This window comes from Suricata suricatta, chromosome X, assembly GCF_006229205.1.
Source record: "Suricata suricatta isolate VVHF042 chromosome X, meerkat_22Aug2017_6uvM2_HiC, whole genome shotgun sequence".
NCBI lineage: Eukaryota > Metazoa > Chordata > Mammalia > Carnivora > Herpestidae > Suricata > Suricata suricatta.
The window spans coordinates 68,656,895-68,682,022 of NC_043717.1; the positions used below are offsets into that span (position 1 = coordinate 68,656,895).

Here is a 25,128-nt window from a genome sequence, read left to right on the forward strand (position 1 = left end):
CACACATGTGTGCGCACACGCATATCCACTTACTGAAGGTTTGCACCTCAGCACAATCCCTGTCTTGCCGTCCTTCTGCCAGAATCAAGGCAATAAAAGGAGTATTGCAAATCAGCTGGTACCTCTCACCCAGGCTGCCTGAGTTACCCCTCAAGCACCACCATGTACCATCTGATCCTCCCATGGAGAAATGGTCGTGAGTATCCTTTATGCCATCATGTGTGTTCACATGGCTACTTCCTGTGTCAGTTTGGAATTCTGCTTACATCATTGCTAGGCTACTGAGCACATGGCAATGGCATCCCTGCTATGGTAGGGAAAGAACAGGATGAGAAGTAAACCAACACTTGCCCTATGGCAGCCAACACTTGCTCAGTGTTGGGCAGACTCATTAGATTTCCTTGACCTCCTCACAGAAACCCCATGACAACTGTATCCACAATTTCTTTTCAGACCACGAATATTAGGCTCACAGGGCTTAAGTATATTTCCCAGGATTTCTCAGCCATGCTAGTGTCGGAACAGAAATCGTGTCCTCACATATTGGTCTGTCTTGGCACCCTAAGTATTCCTCTAGCTACTATGCTGGTTCTTCTTTAATGGTGAACTTTCAGGTCTCAAGGACAGATTTCTGTGAGCAGACCAGGAATGATGTTTTGTGACTAGGAGCTATTCACTCCTGCTTGAGGGCTGGGAGGGGGAGTGTCCAGATGTCTTAGAATCAGTGGAGATATCTGTCTTGAACTAACCATAGAAATCTTTTTTTAAATAATAGTTTATTGTCAAATTAGTTTCCATATAACACCCAGTGCTTCTCCCCACAAGTGCCCCCCACCATGACCATCACCCCCTCCCCCCCCTCCCCTTTCAGTCCATGGATCGTCTCCAGTATTCAGTAGTCTCCCTTGATCTGTGTCCCTCACTCTTCCCCGCTCTCTTTCCCCCTTCCTCTCCCCATGGTCCCCTGCCAGGTCTCTCCTGTTAGACCTATGAATGCAAACATATGGTATCTATCCTTCTCTGCCTGACTTATTTCGCTTAGCATGACACCCTCAAGGTCCATCCACTTTCCTACAAATGGCCATATATCATTCTTTCTCATTGCCATATAGTACTCCATTGTAGATATATACCACATCTTCTTAATCCATTCATCAGTTGATGGACATTTAGGTTCTTTTCATGATTTGGCTATTGTAGAAAGTGCCGCTATGAACATTGGGGTACATGTGCTCCTATGCCTCAGCACTTCTTTATCCCTTTAACCATAGAAATCTTTTTAGGTAACAGGTTTTGCAGGTTAGGAGTCACTTTGAACTGACTGTCTGGCATATACTGGGGCCAAATTATTTGTTAAATGAATGTAGACAACAATGTAGATTTGGGATCAACAAAGCCACCTTTGAGAATCCATACATCTCAACCATTTCTACCCACATCTATTTATTCCAGAAAAAAAAAATGGACGGAAGAACTGTTTCATAACCTGTTTGTATAACTAGCATGCGTTAGTTTCTTTTGCAGAATTAGTATTTTTTCATTAGTGTACAATTAGAAATAGAGCGAATAACCCCCTTCTTGATTAATGCTAAAACTTCTGATTTTCTGATCTTAGGCAGGAGGATTTTGTAAACTGGTGACAGAAATGAAGAGAGACTTTCCTTAAATTAAGCACATATAGCTTCCTGGGTGTCTGGTATGTGTAGAAAGATTGTTCTGGACCTACATGCATGTCTGTGAGCGTTCAGCTTTGGATAGCAATATCATCCCTGTCTCAGAGGAAAGTACGTGTGTGTGTGTGTGTGTGTGTGTGTGCGTGTGCACGCACATGCTCGCACATGGATATGTGTTAATATTATCTGTTTTACATTTGTATAATTAGATTACAGATACATATATTTCAAATCATGTTGGAAAATGCACTGTCACAGAAAACTGGATCCTAATGTACATTTTCATTTCATGTATTATGACTATGTATACATAGTCAATTTTTTTTACACCATGTCATTTTTTTTAAACTTTTTTTCTTAATGTTTTACTTATTTTTGATACAGAAAGAGACAGAGCATGAGAGGGGGAGGGGCAGAGAGAGAAGGAGACACAGAACCAGAAGCAGGCTCCAGGCTCTGAGCTAGCTGTCAGCACAGAGCCTGATGCGGGGCTCAAACCCACAAACGTGAGATCTGACCTGAGCCGAAGTTGGAGGCTTAACCGACTGAGCCACCCAGGCGCCCCAACACCTTGTCATTTTAATATTTGAATTGATTTTCAAATTTAAAGTATTAGATTTATGTATACAAGGTATTCCTAATGGTGGAGGCCAAAAAAACCCAGTGCAGCACAGTGTGGGATTTACGGTGGTTCCAAGATTTGAGTCCATGCTCTAAAGCTTCCTAAAAGAAGCACATAAATATTTTAAATTATGAGACAATATCCTACAGATATTTACACCAATACACTTCTCCACTAATAGTGTAGGAGAGTCTGATTTCCTAGAGTACGTTTAACCATTCAAAAGTCATTCTTATACTTTGGCTCAGACATTTCACTTTTAAAATTTATCATACAAAATATTCTCTGCTGAAATACATTCCTATAATTATATGGCTGTGTTATACAGTCTCTTTGACACAGAAAAATAATGGGACCAGAGAGTGGCTGATATTGACAGAGAGAGGGTAGACTGATTGTCCCCAGAATCAAGGACAGATGGGAAAGAAGGGACATGGGTACCCTACATATAGAGTAAAAGGCCAAGGGGTGGATGTATGGACCAGAACGGTGAGGGTTATTATTGGTAAGAGAATGAAACACAAATGGAAAAGTCCTCTGAGGATCTGAATTCATCCTGGCAATATGCACCTTTCTAGAAACTTTCCTTTCTTTTCATGTATAACTTGTCTCTTTGTTACTTCATCTTCAAGCCAAATAGTTACCACAGAGAGAAACAGCTCCCCACAGACTGAGAAAGGAGAGATGGTACACAGAAACAGCATGCAGTGATGAGTCTTTTGGACAGAAGGCTGGAGTTCAAGGCATGTTGTTCCCAGACACGACACCCATCATTGTACACTAGACTTTAAGTCCTATTCCAGTGCTCATTTCAACCCTAACATGGAGTCACACATTATTGGTTATGGACATAGGATTTGAGGTCAGATTAATCAGGATCTGAATTGTGATGCTAAATTCTATGGTCCAAGGAAAGTAACTTTGACTTCATGGTGACTCACATTTTTTCCCTCTTACATTCAAAATAGTCATAGTTTTGCCTCATAAGATAATTGTGACAATTTAAGTTAATATATGGAAATGCATGGAAAACACCTGGAGAGATGCCTGTGACCTAATAAGCATGGTAAATAAGTTAGTTATTACTAGGTCAGTACTTAGTACATCTAGTATTTAGTAAAGGATGAATGTGTGTTATTTGCATTTATCATTATTAGTCCTCTGGGAAATGAGAAGGAAAAGGAAGGGTGTATGGGAAAAGATTGTTGTGTCAGCTATTAATGTATTTTATAAAATAGCAACAATAAACAGGACAGCCCTGGTAGGAAACAATCTGACATACTGATTTAGAGAACCAAAGCAAAAAGCTTAGACTCTGAATTAGGCATACAAAAAGTTTTGAAGGGGGACTTAAGTTCCCAGTTCCAAAATTGTTGCTAAAAATGTATTATTATTCAAAAAATGGTTCAGGTTTAAGTAATAGGCTAAATAAGTAAGATAGAATACTTTTGGCACCTTGTATGACACCATATGATAAGTAAGATAGAATACTTCTGGAACCTTATATGACATTATATGAAAGAAAAAAATATCAGGATACAAAACTGTATATTACAGAGTGATGTAAGGAACACAGCTGACCAGGGAGCTACAGGTCTATGTTCTGCCACAGAGAACTGAGTTAACAATAATATATGAAGCAAAATACCTCTGTAAGAACTTGAGATCAACTGAGAAGATACAGCACCAGGCCATTTTAAAACCAAGAAGGGGTTTTTGCTAAAGGGTTAGGAAAATTCATGTTTTGCAGTACTGTTCATGCTCTTCTGCCTATGTGACATACCACAAAACAACTGGAAGAAACCCCCACATTTCCTTTTCTCCCTTAGGATGGAAACAAGAGTAGACCATGTATCCAACATTCTGACTTAGGGGACTGATCTAGGACTAATTTCTATTTTGTTTAAATTAGAAAACTTACTTGACTTGCATCAGAATTTAGAAAGTGCTGAAAACAGAGATGAGCAGTAATTTAGAGGTTCAATTTCACAGGCAGATGCCAAGGAGAATAAAAGAGATAAGAAAAGTTATGAAAGGTCTTAGAACTTCCAGAAAGGTTGACCTTAGTGAAGGTCATCCCCTTCATAAAGCCTGTATACAACAACTGGCAGAGACAGTTGTTTTTTCTAATGCTCAAGTCTCAGCAAAAATTACAAGGCCTACAAATAAACAGGGGAACATGGCCCAATTAAAAGAACAAAACTCCAGAAATTGACTCAAATAAAAAGCAGATCTATGAAATGTCTGACAAAGACTTTAAAATAACTGTCAGATCCTCAATGAACTAAAAGTGAAAACATATAGACAATTTGATGAAACAGGAAAAAATACCTGTGATAAAAACTACAAAAAGCACAAATCCTAAAGATGAAAAATACAAGAACAACTGAAAACTTTGTAAGAGGAGTTCAACAGTAGAATTGGTCTGGCAGATAAGATAATTAGAGAATATGAAGACCGGTCATTTGAAACCACTGAGTAAAAAGAACAAAAAAAAAAAAAGTAAGGAGAATGTATGGGACTTATGAGACATTATAAAGAAGAGCAATATGTGCAGGAGGGAAATCAACGAAAGAAAAGGGAGAAAGGGGAAGAGAGCTCACTTGCAAAAATAATGCCCCCAAACTTCCCAAATCTGAGGAGAGAAAGGGACATAAAGATTCAAGAAGCTTAAAGAACTCCAATTAGGATGAATTCAAAGAGAATTACACTAAGATACATTATCAAATTGTCTAAAGTCAAAGACAATGATAGAATCTTGTAAACATCAAGAGAAAAGCAATTCATCATGTAAAAGTGAACTTTTTATAATATTATCAGTTGATTTGTCAGCCAAAACTTAGCAAGCTAGAAGGGAACGAGATGATATATTATAGGTACTGAGGTAAACAAGAAAAGAACTGTCAACCAATAATACTCCGCAAAATTGTCCTTCACAAGTGAAGGAGAAATCAATACTTTCCACATAAACAAAAGCTGAGGGAGTTCATTATCTCTAGAATTGCCCTATAAGAAATGCTAAAGGAAGTCCAAGTTAAAGTGAAGAAATAGTAGATAGAAAACACTAAGCTGTTACGAAAATATTAGGTTCTACAGTAAAGGTTAATACATGGACAAATATTGTAACCTGTAATATTGTAATTTTGGTGCATTTGATGACAATAAGAATTTAAATGACAAAAATATTTTTAAAAACCTACAAATCTATGTTAGTGAATATATAACATATAAAGAAATGATGTGCAACCTCAATAGCATAAAGTAGGGAAGGTAGAAGTGTAAAGCAGTAGAGTTTTCATATGTAATTGAAGTTAAACTGTTATCAATTCAAAACAAATGCTATAACTTTAGGATGTCTTATGGAATTACAATGATAACCACAAAGAAACTATCTATAGAATATACACAAAAGCAATGGAGAATGAAATCAAAGAATACCACTACAAAACAATTAAATATAGAAGAAGACAGTGAGAGATGAAAGTAGGGACAAAAAAGTTACAAGGCATACAGAAAACAAGAAAATGGCAGTAGTAAGCCCTTCCCTATCAGTTATTACTTTAAATTTAAATGTATTTAATTCCCCAATCAAAAGATATAGATAGGTTGAATGAATTGAAAAAACAAAATCCAACTATATAGTGTCTACAAGAAACTCACTTTGGGTCTAAGGACATATATAAGTTGAAAGCAAAAGGATGGAAAAAGATATTACATGCAAATGGTAACCAAAAGAGAGTAGCAGTGGCTATACTAATACCAGACAAAATATACATTAAGTAAAAAACTGTTAGAAGAGACAAAGAAGAGCATTATTTAATAGTAAAAGGATCAATTCACCAAGAAAATATAACAGTTATAAGTACTAAACTACAGACTTCCTAAATAAATGAAGAAAACTGATAGATTTGAAGGGGGAAATAGACAGCAACATAATAACAGGAGACTTTACCACTTACCTCTCAATGATGGATAGAACAGCCAGAGAAAAGATCAATAAGGAAATAGAGGACTTGAGCAACAGGACAGATGAATTGGGCCAAACAAACATACACAAAATGCTCCCCCAACAACAGCACATGTTCTTCACAAGTGCACATGGAGCATTCTCCAAGATATACTGCGTGTAAGGCCATGAAATACGTGTTAGCAAATTCAAGAAGACTGAAATAATACAAACCATCTCTTTCAAACACAATGGAATGAAACTAGAAATCAACAGTATAGGGAAAACTGGAAAATACACGATTGTATTTGACATTCATAAACAACCAATGGTCAAAGAAGAAGTCACAAAGGAAATTAGAAAGTACTTGGAGACAAATTAAAATGAAAATACATTTCAAAGCTTACAGGATGCAGTATGAGCAGTGCTAAGAGGGAAGTTTATAGCTTTAAAGGTGTACATTAAAAAGATGAATGATCCCAAATCAACAGCATACCTTTATACTTCACAAACTTGCGTGTCATCCTTGCACAGGGGCCATGCTAATCTTCTCTGCATCATTCCAATTTTAGTATATGTGCTGCCGAAGTGAGCACAATATACTTCAAGAAATTAGAAAAAAAGACAAGCTAAACCCAAAACTAGCAGAAGAAAGTAAATAATCAAATAAGAGCAAAGAATAATGAAATAGAGAAAACAAAAACAATGTAGGAGGAATTAATATGGTGGAGATGTAAGGGGACCCTAGACTTTCCTTGTCCCTCAAACACAGCTGTATTAAGGTCAGGTTACTTGGGACACCCAGAAAATAGATCTGTGGAGTGGCAGAAGGACCTCCACAGTGGGAGGGAGACAGCTTGGCAAGTGTGAGATGTGTGGATGTGAATTGGGGGAGAGAAAAACAGCAGCACTGTGGAGTGGAAGAAACCCTTTCTGTATATAGACAAAAGGGAGAGAAACAGTGAGGATAGTGCAGCATCAAGTTAGCACAACAAGCGAACCCCTTGGGACTACGAAATGGGGAGCAAGAAGTACTGAAGTGCTGAGGGTTCCCGTTATTTTTTTGCAGATAGCTTTTGTAGCTCAAACAATGAAGTTTTGGAAGTGTGTGACTTTCTCCAAAGCAGAGCTGTGGTGCATGCCCCGAAGAGTAAGGAGCTGGCTGTGGAGTGCAATAACATAGAGTAGAGATCTCCAGGGTGGACTGGGAAAGAACAGTCCCCTTCCTGGAGTCCTTTTTGGAAGGGACTTTATATTGCCTCCTCAAGGGCAAAAGAGCTTGCAGGTGCCAGTCAAAGGCCTTTCATCAGAAGTGTGGTGAGGCCCTACTCTAAAGGGAGGGGAGCAGATTTATGCCACGCTGGGTCCTTTTAAGACTTTGGATTTTGAATCCAGGCTGTGTGCCAAAGTAAAAGCACAGGAGAGTTGTGACGCGGGGCAAGCTGACTGTCCTTGCCATTTTGTGAGGACTGCTTGAACAGCAGGGGTTGAGATCCCCAGTCAGGGAAGAGATTAGGGTGAAACCATTTTCCTCCCCAACACCAGCACAGTGGGACTTCAGAGAGCAACACAGCGGCCCCCAGTGGAAGTAGGACCCACTTAAACCAAACCTTCCTCTCCTCTCTGCCTAGAAACTGCTTCTTTACTGGGGCAAGACTGACTGAGCCAATGCAGCCAGCCTCTCCTCTAGACCAGCACAGCCAGAACCTCCCAGGTACCAACAGACATCTTTTTTCTTTCTTTTTTTTCTGTCATTTCCCTTTCTCTTGTTTTTAGACAGGCTTTTTTATTCTTTTCTTTTTCCTTCGTTTCTCTTCTGCTTTTCCCCCTTTTTATTCCCTTTCTTTTTCTTTGGAATCAGCCTTATAGTTTTTGATTCCCTGTTTTTTTGTTCCATTTCTTTTTCTCATTTTATGAGATCAAGCTTCCTGACTCCACCTTTCCCCCTAGGGTTAATTAAATAAATCAAAGCAGCACACTTAGTTAAATATCCAAACAATCCACCACTGGAAGCAAGGAGGAGCTCTGCAGAGAACTGACTGACCGGTGGGAAAGAGCAACCACAATGTAACAGGAGAGTGAGTGCACACAGCATACAATAGAAACACTTCCTGAAGTGCCAGGCCCTGGAGAGTATATGACCCCCTTTTAATATGGTTGTACACGGGCGCATGTGTGGCTCAGTCGGTTAAGCATCTGACTTCGGCTAAGGTCATGATCTCATGGTTTGTGGGTTCCAGCCCCGCGTCAGCTCTGTGCTGACAGCTCAGAGCCTGGACCTGTTTTGATTCTGTGTCTCCTTCTCTCTGTGCTCCTCCCCTGCCTGTGCTCTGTCTCTCTCTCAAAAATAAATAAAGATTAAAAAAAACTGTTAAAAATATAGTTGTACATTCAGGTGCAGGAAACATAAGTTTTTAAAACATGCAAAAGACAGAAACTTAGCCAAAATGACAAGACGGAGGACTTATCCCCAAAAGAAAGGTCAAGAAGAATTCACAGCCAGGGACTTGCTCAAAACAGATGTAAGCAATATATCTGAACAAGAATTTAGAACAGCAGTCATAAGACTACTAGCTGGGTTTGGAAAAAAAAGAAGACACCAGAGACACCCTTACTGCATAGATCAAAGACCTAAGAACTAGTCAGCATGAATTAAAAAATGATATAAGTGAGATGCAATATGAACTGGATACAGTGACAGTGAGGATGAAAGAAGCAGAGGAGAGAATACGTGAAATAGAAGACAAAATTATGGAAAATAATGAAGGTGAAAAAAGAGAGAAAAGAAATTACAAGAGCATGAGGGAAGACTTAGAAAACTATATGGTTCCATGAAATGAAACAATATCCATATCACAGCAGTCTCAGAAGAATAGCAAGAAAAGGGGGCAGAAGATTTATTTGAAGGAATTACAGCTCAGAACTTCCCTAATCTGGGAAAGGACACAGGCATCCAAGTCCACGAGGTACAGAGATCTCCCTCTAAACTCAACAAATAAAGGTCAACACCACAACATTTAATAGTGAAACTTGCAAAATACAAAGATAAAAAGAATTCTGAAAGTAGCTACGGACAGAATGTTTTTAATCTACAAGGGTAGACACATAAGGTTAGAAGCAGGCCTGTCCATTGAAACTTGGGAGGTCAGAAGAGAGGGGCAGGAAATATTCAACATGCTAAATGGGAAAAATATGAGGCCATGAATTCTTTATCCAGCAAGGCTGCCATTCAGAATAGAAGTAGAGATAAAGAGTTTCCCAGACAAACAAAAACTAAAGGAGTTTGTGACCACTAAACCAGCCCTGCAAGAACTTCTAAGGGGGACTCTCTGAGTGGGGAAAAGAGGAAGACCAAAGAAACAAAGACTATGAATGATCAGATAAGATCACCAGAAATCCCAACTCTACAGATAACGCAATGGCACTAAATTTATATCTTTTAATAATCACTCTGAATGTAAATGGACTAAATTCTCCAATCAAAAAATGTAGGGTATCAGAAAGGATAAAAAAACAAGACCCATATAATTGCTGCCTAGAAGAGACTCATTTTAGAACTAAAGACACCTGCAGATTGCAAGTGAGGGGATGGAGAAACATCTATCATGTTAATGGAGGTCAAAAGAAAACAAGAGTAGGAGATGCACCAAAATGGAGAAGTAGGGAGACCTGAATTTCCCTCGTTTCTCAAACACAGCAATGTTGAGTTCAGAGGACTTTGAATTCCAAGAGTCCGGGCTGCAGAGTGACAGAGACATCTCCAGGGGTCCATGAGGACAACCTGGCAGGCCATAGGTGCGTGATTGCAAATTGGGAGAGATAAAATGGGCTGCATAGGCGTGGAGGGGAGGGATACCCTTCTGTGGAGAGACAAAAGGAAGAGAAAGAGAGGCTGTGGAAGTGTAGGACTGTATTTGGATGAGGGAAAAACCATGGAATGGGGATCAGAAAAAAACGGAGAAAGATCCAATCTCTAACTGTGGGGCTTTCTCTGCACTCGAGCCAGCATCCTTGTTTGCACACCTGCGGAGGAGAGGAGCCAGTCTTGGACCCAGTTACTAGTTCAGAGGCGCAGTTCACCGTGGGAGGAAGCAATTCTCTCCCTTGAGTGCTGTGGGAAGAAAGTACACAGCTGTTCAAAAGACAAAGGACCCTGCCTGGGCCCTCCAGCTAGAAGCCATGCAGGGTGATCAGCACCTCCTTGGAACCAGGGTGTGCAGAGCGGGAGCCTTTAATACATCAGAGTTCAAATCCCAGCTGAGTGCCAGGGAAGTGTAGGAGTTGGTGGAGCAGGACAAACTGCCTAGTTCATCCCTGCGCAGCACTGTGAGGAGGCTTTTCATCAGTGGGATGGAGTAGCACTTCCCTGGAACCAGGGTGCACGTGGAGCGGGACCTGTTAAGACATCTGGGTTTGAACCCCAGATGAGCCCCAGGGAGGCATGGGAGACTATGGGGGGGGCATAAAAATAGCCTGCTTGTGCCCCTGCAGCATTGCCAGGACACAGTGGTTTGGGACACCTAGTGTGGGGAGGAGAGACTGGGTTGTTGCCATTTTTCTCCCCATCACCAACAAGGTGGGGCTTTAGGGAACGGGTGACAGACCCACAGTGGATGCAGGACCAACCTACATCAAACCATGCCCCTCCACGCCTGGTAACTGTGTATCTACCAAAGTGAAATTGACGCTGACCAACCAGACAGCCCCTCCTCCAGGCCAGTGTTGCCACTGGTGCCAAGGCACCCAGTGGTTTTGCATTTTCTGATTTATTCTTGGACAAATCTTATTTAATATATATATATATATAATATATATATTATATATTTTAAAATATATTATATGTATCTTCCTTTTCTCCTTCATATTTCTTCCCTTCTCTAGTCTGGTTATTCTGGTTGTTGGTTTGTTTAAGCAGACATATTTAATCTATTCTCTTTATACCTGTTCTATATCTTCTTCTTTATTTTCCTCTCCTCTTCTCTCTCTCTCTCTCTCTCTCTCTCTCTCTCTCTCTCTCTGGATTAAGCCATATAGTTTCTCTGTCTGGCCATTTTTCTTTTCTTTTCTTTTTCCCTGCCCCTGTTCTTTCTCTCTTTGTATGGGATACAGCCGTTTCCACCACCACCACCCCCTTTCTTTTCTTTAAAATATTTTTTCCAAGGTTACTTCAACAAACAAATCAAACACACCTGCTGGAGGATCCAAACCATCACTAAGAGTAGGGAGATAAAGCAACCAGAGTCACAACAACATAGAGCATGTAACACTTTAAAAAACACCTCCTGAAGGGCCAGACCCTGGACAGTGCATGACCCCTCTTTATTTTTTTTTAAATGTTTTATTTATGTTTGATACAGAGAGAGACAGGCATGAGAGGGGGAGGGGCAGAGAAAGAAGGAGACACAGAACCAGAAGCAGGCTCCAGGCTCTGAGCTAGCTGTCAGCACAGAGCCCGACGCGGGGCTCGAACCCACAAACGTGAGATCTGACCTGAGCCGAAGTCGGAGGCTTAACTGACTGAGCCACCCAAGCGCCCCATGACCCCTCTTTAATATAGCAGTGCTCTCAGGCACAGGATACATAACAAGTTTTAAAGCACATAAGGGGCAGAAAACTAACCAAAATGAAGAAACAGAAAAATTCTCCTCAAAAGAAGTTCTAAGATATGGTTTCCGTCCTTCTCTGCCGGACTTATTTCGCTTAGCATGACATCCTCAAGGTCCATCCACTTTCCTACAAATGGCCACATTTCATTCTTTCTCATTGCCATGTAGTACTCCATTGTGTATATATACCACATCTTCTTGATCCACTCATCAGGTGACGGATATTTAGGCTTTTTTCCATGTTTTGGCTATTGTTGACATTGCTGCTATGAGCATTGGGGTACATGTGCTCCTATGCATCAGCATTTCTGGATCTCTTGGGTAAATCCCTAGCAGTGCTATTGCTGGGTCATAAGGTTTGCACTCATAGGTCTAACAGGAAAACAGGAGAAACCTAATGGAGGACCAGGGGGAGGGGAAGAGGGAAAGAGAGTTGGGGAGAGGGAGGGATGCAAAACTTGAGAGACTACTGAATGCTGAAAATGAACTGAGGGCTGAAGGGAAAGGGGGAGGGGGGAAAAGAGGTGGTGGTGATGGAGGAGGGCACTTGTGGGGAAGAGCACTGGGTGTTGTATGGAAACCAATTTGACAATAAAATATTTAAAAAAACCAAAAAAAGTTCTAAGAAAAAATGACAGCTAAGGAATTTCTCAAAACAGATATAAACAATATATCTGATCAAGAATTTAGAATAATAATCATACACTTAATTGCTGGGCCTGAGAAAAGCATAGAAGACAGCAGAGAATCTATTGCTGCAGAGATTAAGGAACTAAAAAATAGTCATGATGAATTAAGAAATGCTGTAAATGAGGAGCAAAATAAACTAGATACGGTGACAGCAAGGATTGAAGAGACAAGGGGAAATTAAGTGAAATAAAAGATAAAATTAAGGGAAAAAAATGAAACTGAAAAAAGAGACATAAAAATATTCTAGACCATGAGGGGAGAATTAGAGAACTTAGTGATTCAATGAAGCATAATAATATCCATATCATCAGAGTTCCAGAAGAAGAAGAAGAAGAAGAAGAAGAAGAAGAAGAAGAAGAAGAAGAAGAAGAAGAAGAAGGAGAAGAAGAAGAAGAAGAAGAAAGAAGAGAGATAGGGGCAGAAGGTTTGCTTGAACAAATCATAGCTGACAACTTCCCCAATCTTGGTAAGGAAATAGACAGGGAAATATAGGAGGCAGAGAGAATTCCCTTCAGATGTAAGAGGAATCCATCTTCTGCATAACATATCATAGTGAAACTGGTAAAATGAAAAGATAAAGAGAAAATTCTGAAAGCAGCTAGGGACTAATGGGCCTTAACCTACAAGGGTAGACACCTAAGGGTAGTAGCAGACCTGTCTACTGACACTTGGCAGACCAGAAGGCAGTGGCAGGAAATATTCAATGTGCTGAATAAGAAAAATATGCAGCCAAGAATTCTTTATCAAGGAAGGCTGTTATTCAAAATAGGAGAGAGGGGCGCCTGGGTGGCTCAGTCGGTTAAGCCTCCGGCTTCAGCTCAGGTCAGATCTCACGTTCGTGGGTTCGAGCCCCACATCAGGCTCTGTGCTGACAGCTAGCTCAGAACCTGGAGCCTGCTTCCGGTTCTGTGTCTCCTTCTCTCTCTGCCCCTCCCCCTCTCATGCCTGTCTCTCTCTGTATCAAAAATAAATAAAACATTTAAAAAAATAGGAGAGATAAAGGTTTTCCCAGACAAAAACTGAAGGCGTTCATCATTACTAAACAAGATCTACAAGAGATCCTAAGGGGGACTCTGTGAGTGGAATGTTGCAAATACTACAAAGGACCAGAGATATCACCACAAGCATGAAACCTACAAATAACACAATGCCAATAAATCCATACTTTAAATAATAATGCTGAATGTAAATGGATTAAATGCTCCAATCAAAAGACATAGGGCATCAATATGGATAAAAAACCAAGATTCATCTATTTCCTGCCCACAGGAGACCCATTTTAGACCTGAGGACACCTTCAGATTGAAAGTGAGGGGATGGAGAACCATCTATCATGCTACTGGAAGTCAAAAGAAAGCTGGAGTAGCCATACTTAGACAAACTAGATTTTAAACTAAAGGCTGTAACAAGAGATGAAGAAGAGCATTATATCATAATTATGGGGTTTATCCATCAAGAAGAGCTAACAATTGTAAATGTTTATGCACCCAATTTGAAGCACCCAATATATAGAACACTTAATCACAACCATAAGCAATCTTATTGATAATGTGATAATTGCAGGTGACTTTAATACCCCACTTACAGCAATGGACATATCATCTAGACAGAAAATCAATAAGGAAACAATAGCCCTGAATGATCCACTGGACCATATGGACTTAACAGATATATTCAGAACTTTTCATCCAAAAGCAGCAGAATACACCTTCTTTCATGAGTGCACATGGAACTTTCTCCAAGATAGATCACATACTGGGTCACAAAATAGCCCTCAATAAATATAAAAAAATCGAGATCATACCATGCACATTTTCAGATCACAATAGTATGAAACTTGAAATCAAGCACAAGAAAACATTTGGAAAGCCCTCAAATACATGCAGGTTAAAGAACATCCTACTGAAGAATGAAGGGGTTAACCAGGAAATTAAAGGAGAAATTTAAAAAAAATGCATGGAAACAAATGAAAATGAAAACATAACAGTCCAAACAAACCATTTAGGATGTAGCAAAGGCACTTCCAAGAGGAAAGTACATTGCAATTCAGGCCTATCTCAAGAAGCAAGAAAGGTCCCAAATACAAAACCTAACCTTAGCTCTAAGCAGCTAGAAAAGGAGCAGGAAATAAAGCCCAAATCCAGCAGCAGAAGAGAAATAATAAAGATTAGGGCAGAAATAAACAGTATAGAAACATACAAACAAAAACAGAACAGATTAATGAAACCAAAAGCTGGTCTTTTGAAAGAATAAACAAAATTGGGCACCTGGGTGGCTCAGTCTGTTAAGCGTCCAACCTCTGGTCAGATCATGATCTCATAGTTTGTGGGTTTGAGCCCGATGTTGGGCTCTGTGCTGACAGCTTGGAGCCTGGAGCCTGCTTCAGATTCTGTGTCTCCCTCTTTCCCTGCCTCTCCCCTACTTGTACTGTCTCTCTCAAAAATAGACATTAAAAAATTAAAAAAAGAAAGAATAAACAAAATTGACAAACCCCAAAACAAATAATCCAGTGAAGAAATGGGCAGAAAAAATGAATAGACACTTTCCAAAGAAGACATCCAGATGGCTAACAGACACATGAAAATATGTTCAACATTACTCATCATCAATGAAATACAAATCAAAGCCACAATGAGATAGCACCTAATATATGTCAGAGTGACTAAAATTAACAACTCAGGAAACAACAGATGTTGGCGAGGATGCAGAGAAAGGGGAAACTTGCACTGTTTATTGGAATGCAAACTGGTGCAGCCACTGTGGAAAACAGTATGGAGGTTCCTCAAATATTTAAATATAAAACTGCCCTATGACCCAGCAATTGCTCATCTAGGTATTTATTCAAAGGATACAAAAATGCTGACTCATAGGAGCACATGCACCCCAAAATTTATAGCAGCATTATCAACAATAAATAGCCAACCTATGGAAAGAATCCAAATGTCCATTGACTGATGAATGGATAAGAAGATATGGCATACCCACACACATACATATACACAATGGAATAATACTTGACGATGAAAAAGAATAAAATCTTGCATTTGCAACAATGTGGATATAAAACCAGAATGTATTATGCCAAGCGAAATAAATCAGTCAGAGAAAGATAAATATCATATGTTTTCACTCATATGTGGAATTTAAGATACAAAATAGATGAACATAGGGGAAGGAAAAGAAAAATATGATAAAAACCGAGTGGGGGGAGGGGTGCCTGGGTGGCTCAGTCAGTTAAGTGGCCGGCTTTGGCTCAAGTCATGATCTTGTGGTTCATGAGTTTGAGCCCCGCGTCAGGCTCTGTTCTGAAAGCTCAGAGCCCAGAGCAGACTTCAGATTCTGTGTCCCCTTCTCTCTCTGCCCTTCCCCTGCTCATGGCTCTGTCTCTCTGTCTATCAAAAATAAATAAACATTAAAATTTCAAAAAAAAAAACCAGAGTGGGGGGAACCATAAGAGACTCTTATATATACAGAGAACAAAGTGAACGTTGCTGGGTGGGAGGCAGGTGGGGGGGGTTAGGCTAATAGGTGATGGGCATTAAGGAGAACACTTGTTGGGATAAGGACTGGGTGTGATACATAAGAAATGAATCACTGGGTTCTACTCCTGAAGCAAAGACTACACTGTATGTTAACTAACTTGAATTTAAATTTTAAAAAACCCACCACAATGAGATGTGTGTATACATCTATTAATATGGCGAGGATAAAAAATACCAAGTGCTCAGAAGTTCCAGAGCAACCAGAACTCTCATACTCTGCTCTCGGAATGCAAAATGGTACAGTCACTCTGGAAAACAGTTTAGCAATTTCCTATGAAGTTACACATTCACTTACCACATGATCCAGCAACCCCACTCTTGAGTGTTTGCCTTAGAGAGAAAAAAACTTAGGTACATACACAAATGAAAACGAGCTACTCATAATCACTAAACCCTAAATGTCCTCCAATGGGTAAATAGATAAACTATGGTACGATTATATAATACAAGGTGGGGGGGACTATTGATACATGTAACAATTGGTATAAATATCAAAGGCATTTTGCCAAGTGAAAGAAGCCAGTCTCAAAAGGTTAAATGCAATATAATTCCATTTAAATGTCATTCTCAAAGACTATTATAATGATGAAGAATCAGTGCTTGCCAGGCATTGGGGTTTGGCAGAGCATGACTATAGACTTATAGCATGTGGGCATTTTTTTTGGGGGGGGTGACAGAATTGTTCTGTATCCTGACTGTGGAGATGATTATAAAAGTCTATGCATGGGCTAAAATTTGTAGAACTGTACACCAAAAAATAAAGTCAATGTTGCTGTATGAAAATTTTTTAAGAAAAGAAAACAAAAAAAGAAATTGATGACTTCTAGTCACACTTCTCAAAAAGAAAAGAGAGAACCCAAAATAGATAAAATCACAAATGAAAGAGGGGATATCACAACCAACACCACCGAAATACAATTAAAAGAGAGTAATATGAAAAATTATGTGCCAACAAACTGGACAATCTTGAAGAAATGGACAACTTCCTAGAAACTCACACACTACCAAAACTCAAACAGGATGAAATAGAAAATTTGAACAGGTCCATAACTATCAAGAAGTTGAATCAGTAATCAAAAGTCTCCCTACAAACAAGAGTCCTGGGCCAGATGTCTTCCCAGAAGAATTCTATGAGACATTTAAAAGAGACATAATACCTATTATTCTCATACTGTTTCAAAAAATATAAATGGAAGGAAAGCTCTCAAACCATTCTATGAAGCTAGCATTACCTTGGTTCCCAAACCAAACAAATACCCCACTACAAAGGAGAATTACAGGCCATGATCCCTGATCAACATGGATGCAAAAATTCTCAACAAGATGCTAACAAAATGAATTCAATAATACATTAAAATAATTATTCACCATTCATTTTTCTTGAGAAAAACAATAGAAAAAATCAATGAAACAAAGAGTTGTCAGAGATAAAACTGACAAACCTCTAGACAGACTCACTAAGAAAAAATAAAGATTCCAGTAACTAAAATAAAAAATGAAAGATGGGCATTACAACTGATAATACAGAAATGAAAACAATTATAGGAAAATACTATGAACAATTGTATGCCAATGAAATGGAAAGTCTAGAAGAAATGATTCCCTAGAAAAACAAACTACCAAGACTGAATCATAATGAAATAGAAAATTATGCACTCCAATGTTTATAGCAGCACTATCAACACTAGTCAAATTATGGAAAAAACAGAAATGTCCACCGACTAATGGATAAAGGAGATGTGAGATACACACACACACACACACACACACACACACACACACACACACACAAACGGATATTAATTGGCAATCAAAAAAATGAAATCTTGCTTTTGCAGCAATGTGGACAGAACTAGAGTGTATTATGCTAAGCAAAACAATCAATCAGACAAAGACAAATATATGATTTCACTCACTTGTGGAATTTAAGAAACACAACAGATGAACATAGTGGAAGGGAAGGAAAAATAAGATAAAAACAGATGGGGAGTCAAACCATAATAGACTTTTAAATACAGAGAACAAACAAACAGGTTGCTGGAGGGCAGGTTGGTAGAAGGATGGGCCAAATGGTGATGGGCACTAAGAAGGCCACTTGGGATGAACACTGGGTGTTAAATGGAAATTATGAGTCATTGGGTTCTACTCCTGGGACCAGTACTACACTGTATGTTAACTTGAACTTCAATTAAAAACAAAAAGAAAATTTGAACAGATCAATAACGAGCAAAGAGAGTGATTCAATTATCAAAAAACTTGCAACAAAGTAAAGCCCAGGACCAGAGGCCTTCACTAGAGAATTCTATCAAATATAGAATGAATGCAACATGAAACTTGTCCAAAATATTGAGGAGGGAACACTTCTAAATGTATTCTATAAGACCAGTATTACCCTTATAGTAAAGCCAGACTGACACTATAAGAAAACTATAGACCAATATCCCTGGTGAATATTCGTGCAAAATATTCAACAAAATATGAACAAACCAAATTCAACAGCGCTTTAAAAGGCTTATACACCAGGCGCCTGGGTGGCTCAGTAGGGTTAGCATCAGACTTTGGCTCAGGTCATGATCTTGTGGTTCATGGGTTTGAGCCCTGCATCTGGCTCTGTGCTGACAGCTCAGATCCTGGAGCCTGCTTCAGATTCTGTGTCTCCGTCTCTCTCTGTCCCTTCTCCAAACACTCTGTTTCTCTAAAGCTGAATAAACGTTTAAAAAACCACACTTGACAAACTAGGAATAGAAGGAAACGTCACTAATCAGCAGAGGGATGCAAACAAAAAGCACAGTGAAATACCACCCACACCATTAGGATGGCTACAAAACTACAATAACAAAAAACAAACCCAAACAAAATGTTAGCAAGGATGTGAAGAAATGAGAACGCTTATGCACTGTTCGTGGAAGTGCAAAACAGTACAGCCTCTATGGAAAATAGTATGGAGATTCCTCAAAAATTTTAAAATAGAACTACAATATGACTCAGCAATCCCAATTCTGGGTGTTAATATTCACAAGAATTGAAAGTGGAGTCTCAAAGAGATATTTGCACACACATGTTCATAGCACTACTCAGAAAAAACCAAGAAGTAGATGGCAAACTGTTCACTGATGGACCAGTGGGTAAACAAATTTTGCTATATACATATAGTAGGATGTTATTCAGCCTTAAAAAGGAAGGAAATCCAGTCACCTGGTACAAGATGGATGAAACATTATGCCAAATGAAATAAGCTGATCAGAATAAGACAAATACTGCAGGATTCCAGTCTTATGAGATATCTAAGGTAGTCAAATTCATAGAAACAGACAGTAGAATGGTAGTTATCAGGGACTGGGGGAAGAGGGCCAAGAGTTTCAGTTTTCCAAGATTAAAAAGTTCTGGAGATCGATTTCACAACAATGTGAATACACTTAACAGTACTGAACCACTTAGAAATGGTTAGGATGGTAAATTTTATGTTATGTGTTTTTTACCACAATTTAAAAAATGCACGTTATATTACTCAGAAGTAAATATTAGTAAAAATCTATGTTTTGATTTATAAATAAAAACATAAAGAAGCCAAGGTAAAAGAACATGAATGTCAACTGTGCTTATAAATGGGTGGTTGGGCACTTGTGGGGAGAAGCACTGGGTGTTATATGGAAACCAATTTGACAATAAACTATTATAAAAAATTAAAAAAAATAAAAAAAATAAATGGGTGGTTGGAATGCAGAATATTTATACTTTCATGACCACGCTTTACTTGTATATAAGGCTGGGTTGGGGTTTTTGTCAAGTGGTTGAGGAGAAGCACTACTCCTGTTGACTCAGTACACAGCACAATAGAAACAATTTATTACAATTTATTATTGATAATCAGATCCCCCTATCTCCTCAATGATTAGAGAGCTGCAACACTTTGTTTTTTTTTAAGTTTTTTTTAAACATTTATTTATTTTTGAGAGACAGAGAGAGACAGATCATGAGCAGGGGAAGGACAGAGAGAGAGGGACACATAAAATCAGAAGCAGGCTCCACGCTCTGAGCTGCCAGCACAGAGCCCGAAGCGGCGCTCGAACCCACGAGGTGTGAGATCATGACCTGAGCTGAAGCGGCACACTTAACCAACTGAGCCACCCAGGTGCCCCAAAAGCTGCAACACTTTGGATGATTGACCCAATTTATCCTGATCCCAAACTACTTAAATGTGAAAATCCGTGATTAGAACTAGCCACCACCTTGATCAAGAGGTTCCCAATTAGTCTCTTCATCTCTAAGCTCCATGTAAACCTTGATCTGCATTCTGTCACTATATATTAGTTTTGCCTGCTCTGGAAGCTCATATAAATGGAATCATATGTTCTGTGTGCTTTTGTGTCTAGCTTCCTCAAGTCAGCACAATGTTTTTGAGATCCACCCATGTTTTTGTCTTTTTAATTGTTGAGTACTATCCCATTGTATGTACTTGTTTACCTTTGATATTGATTTAATGAGATATCAGGAAGAAATCAAAGTTGATATTTATGTTAAATCAGCAATTTTACTTGATCAGTAAAATCAGTAAAATTTTCTATTCTTTGATAACGGGTATAATTTCTTCCTTTACCACTCCTTTATCCCTCTAGAAAATATTTTCTTCAGGTTCTGTTTAGCCTTTTCCATGTTTTCTTTTTTTTATACTCTCTTAGTGAAAATAATTTGATTTATTGAGTTTGTTCTATCTCTTCCATCTTTACCTTGGGTTATGACTGCCTCCTGCATAGAAAGCTTCACTGTCATTCAGCATTGTGCTTGTGAGTGTTTGGCTTTCACCTACACCATGTTCTGGCCTTGCCAATGGTTTAGCTTCCTTCCTGACCCTACCACTGGTGACCCCTGATTTACCACTGTATTTTCCCATTTCTTTTCTTTTTTAAAAAAGAGATTCTTCTCTCTTTCTTACATGAGAATTTTTATTTCATACCTCCAGCATAGCTATGTATTTATTACTGTTGGCATGATATATGTATCTATTGATATAATATTATTATTCCAAAATCACAAGTATAAATTTCAAAATTAAATATTGTTAAATACTTGCATTCTAATCATTTAAATCGTTCAGATACTTCTGAACCTTGTTCACATGCTAAAGCCACTGGGGAAGATTGAAAAAAAAAACTACTAGCACCAGGCTACACCCACAACAATTAAAGTAGAATTGAAATCAGACTAGGTAACTACATTTTTAAAACTCTCCACATGACTGCAGTGTGCAACCAAGATTGAAAACCACTGTGCTAAAGTATTAGTTTTTTTTTTTGTTGTTGTTGTTGTTGTTGTTGTTGTTAGGCTTGCCAGAAGATCCTAAGAATGACTTCCATCTCATTTGCTGATCTTTCCCCCAGTGTTGTTTTGGAGACCTAGTAGTTCCATTAGCATTGAGGAGGGAATTTGCAAACTGGCCCATGGACCAAACCTACCCTGTGGCCTGTTTCTGTGGGCCCTGTAAGCTTTTACATATTTGAATGGTTGAAAAATCAGTTCCCACAACTGAGCCACACCATGAACAAATGGACTCCTAAGAAAAAACTCCACAATGAAGTCACAAGAGACTACAGTAAATGTTCCTGGGCTAGTAAAAGGCATTTCCAGCCATTTACCAGTTACTGTGCACTAGCTTTAAGAACCCTTACTCTTAAGCCAGAGTTCAACAAACTATTCTGGAAAGGATCAGTTCATAAATATTTGAGGCTTTGCAGGCTTTTTAGTCGTTGATGGAGCTAGTCAAATCTGCTGCTGTTTGCCAAAAGCCATGCTCTAATGTAACTTTATGTATGCCATGGACATATAGAATTTCAAATTTTCACATGTCATAAAATATTATTCTTTTAAATTGAATAGAAAATAATAATATAAAGAGTATTCTTTTAAAATTTATTTAACATTTTATTTTATTTATTTGAGGGACAGAGAGAGACAGAGCATGAGCAGGGGAGGGACAGAGAGAGAGAGAGAGAGAGAGAGAGAGAGAAACAGAATCCGAAATGGGCTCCAGGCACAGAGCCTGCTGCCGGGCTCGAATCCATGAATGCAAGATCATGACCTGAGCCAAAGTTGGATACACAACTGACTGAGCCACCCAGGCACCCCTAAAGAGTATTCATTTTTAATAGAAAGAGGATTCTTGACAAAAAATGCACAAAAAGACAAAATTGCTTTTCAATCCTAATTAGCTATAGAAATGCAAAAGTTAGAAATAGTAGCAAACCAAATCCAGCAATGGCTAAAACAGATAATACAACATTATAAAGTTGTGTTTATCCCAAGCTTGCAGTGTTGGATTAACATTAGGAGATCCATAATATAATCCAACACATTAATAAGATAGAGGAGCAGGAAAAGGATAATCATCACAAAGGCTTCAGGGGAAAAAAACCATACCATTAAATTCAATAACCAATCAAGATTAAGCAACAATTATTAGCTAGCCAAGAATAGAGAGATATTTCTTTAAAATAATAACAGGTTTGTTTTGTTTGTTTTTAAACTACAACAAACACCATACATGATAGTGAAACATTAAAAGCATTCCATATTAAATCAAGAGGTAAAGATGACTCATATAATTAGTTCTGTTCAACATCTTGCTGCATTTCTTAGGCAGTGAGTGAGTGCCATAAACCAAAATAAATACATACAGACATGTATACATAAATTATTAAAATGCGTAATAGTGAAGAAACAAAACCATCTTCCTAAAAAACTCAAGTCTACAGAAAATTATAAGAATAGAGATTATCCAATTTATTGGATGTAATACTAATATACACAAAAGAATTATAACAAACAGAAAATATTTCATAGTAATATATAATTTATAATAGCAAAAAGACTTGGTTCTGTAAAATATACTATGAATTGGCTCACTTTGCAACCCTTCCTCTTGTAAACTCCATGATGTTCTGTTATAGCAGCCTGAATGGGCTCACACTACCTCTCTGATACTCAAATTGCATATTATCATAGTTATCCTAAAAATATGACAATATAAAAATTCTTTTACCTTCCTTTCTGTATGTCTCACACTTCTTTAATGGAACAATACTTTTTTGTTGTTGCTGTCTTTGAGACATAGTGTTTTATAGATCAAACTTGGGAGTGCTGAAATGAGAGAAAACATGAAGTGGATATAATATAATAAAAATATTACACATGAAAATATTCCTTAACCATCTATCAAACAATATTTTAAAACTCCATAAATGTAAACATAATCCTTTATTTGGTGAATTTTACTCATTCACTAACACCTACACTGTCTTTATGAAATGTATCACCTGTAATTTTACTTAATATGCTTTTCTTAAATAAAATGACAATTTTTTCCACATGAAGGAAAGGAGGGAGGGCGCGGGTTTTCAAGGAGTCTAAGAAGCAATGGATAGAAAATCAGGGCGAAAATTAGAAGCTAATAGTGTCTGGTTAGGTTAGTTTAAGCCATTTAGAAAGTAATAGCACAAAATTATATGTGCACAATGTGTAGTTTGAGAAACTGCTGAACTACAAAATAAATATAAGAAATATATTTTGATACTTCATATAATGGCTACTTTCACACTTAAAAACATTTTTGTGAGTATAGTTGAACTTTCACACTTTTATTGAAAAAAATGACCAATTCTTTAAAAAGTCTTCTTCCCTCTTTTCTAGTGAAGCAAGTAACAGACAGAAACTAAAATCAGATTTGTCTGTTATACAAATTAGCATTTTAGAAGGCCTCTGGAGTCCTTGATAACACTATGGTCAGAGGAAGGCAGACAAAGCCATTATACTGCACAGACAGTTAACACGTATCAAGAATACAGCTTTGGTGTGGGGGTGGGGAAGAGAAAGGGGAAAGAGATGGCGCCGCGTTTCTAGAGGCCGGACATTGAGGGAAGTTCACGAACCTCTACCACATCCTTTCGTGCCAATTCTCCAAGTAAACATGTAGTATTTGCTGCTGCCGCACCTACCCAAGTACTTCTTGCCACGGCAGGGTATACAAGTTGGTGGAAAAGCCGGTACCTGAATCAGAGTCCCTTGAAAGTTTCCCCTTTGTCAGAATGCAATTTTACGTAGTTTTTTTTTTTTTTTTTTTTTTTAAGTTTTGAGAGACAAAGAGAGCACAAGCAGGGGAGGGTCAGAGAGAGAGGGAGGGAGGGTCAGAGAGAGAGGGAGGGAGGGTCAGAGAGAGAGGTAGGGAGAGTCAGAATCTGAAGCAGCTCCAGGCTCTGAGGTAGTTGTCGGCACAGAGCCGGACGCGCGCCTCAAACCCGCGAACCGTGAGATCATGTCCTGAGCTGAAGCCGGACGCTCATCTGACTGAACTACCCAGGCGCCCCCAAACCACAATTTAAAAAGTCTGCACATATAGGTCTGATTTGTCAGAAAGCTAAGTTTCGTAACACTTCAGGAGACTCTTCAAACACTTAAAAGCACACACACTCACACCCAACTGTAGGGGGAAATCACATGACTGCGGGATCCGCGTAACCCACAGCTGTTGAGGTCTACCTGATTTCCACGGTCTTGACTGGCAGAGTCCACTTAGCGGAAAGATCTAAGCGACCTCAGGTTCAGGAACCCTCGACGACTTTCGCGTGACTGAGAAAGCTGAGGCACGCGTGACGATTTGGCACACGTGACCATCGGATATACGTGACCGACAGCGATTGGATAGCTGGAGTCTTCACGTGACTGCAAGGGCTTTGCCTGTCACGTGATGGTAAGAGCAACATGGCTGCTGATCTGCGGAGTTTGGTAGTCCATCAACTTGTGTGATACAGACAACTGAACCTGACGTGTGAACATAGCATTCCATATTACCATCAGAAGGAGGGTACCCACATGACTTCCAGAGCTGAGGCTTCCACACGCCATTAGCTAGTCAGGGTCACATGACAGGAAGAATACACACGATAGGCAGGATTTAGGAGTCTACGATGTTGTAGTGACTTGAAGAGCTCAATCTACCACATGATCATACTGGCAACTGGTCCAGAGAGACCAGGTAAACTCAGGGTGTAGAAGTCCA

At 38.9% G+C, this 25,128-nt stretch overlaps 1 protein-coding gene and 1 non-coding gene across 3 annotated transcripts in view; both read right to left on the reverse strand.

The window, feature by feature from the left end:
- Positions 1-24,679, reverse strand: part of LOC115283860 (nuclear RNA export factor 2-like) — a 36,868-nt gene extending 12,189 nt beyond the window's left edge. Inside the window, exons 1-2 of one of the 2 annotated variants that reach the window (XM_029930305.1) lie at positions 24,609-24,679; positions 23,116-23,213 (exon numbers count right to left, since the gene is read on the reverse strand). In XM_029930305.1, coding sequence (XP_029786165.1) covers positions 23,116-23,185 — 70 coding nt within the window. In that variant the 5' untranslated portion in view covers positions 23,186-23,213; positions 24,609-24,679. Of the gene's footprint in view, positions 1-23,115; positions 23,214-24,001; positions 24,056-24,608 lie in introns of those variants that run through there. The other variant, XM_029930304.1, reaches the window with a different exon arrangement.
- LOC115284451 lies at positions 6,731-6,837 on the reverse strand. Its single transcript, XR_003905205.1, has one exon. It is a non-coding gene; the product is annotated as a U6 spliceosomal RNA (small nuclear RNA).
- Positions 24,680-25,128: the final 449 nt, after the last annotated feature.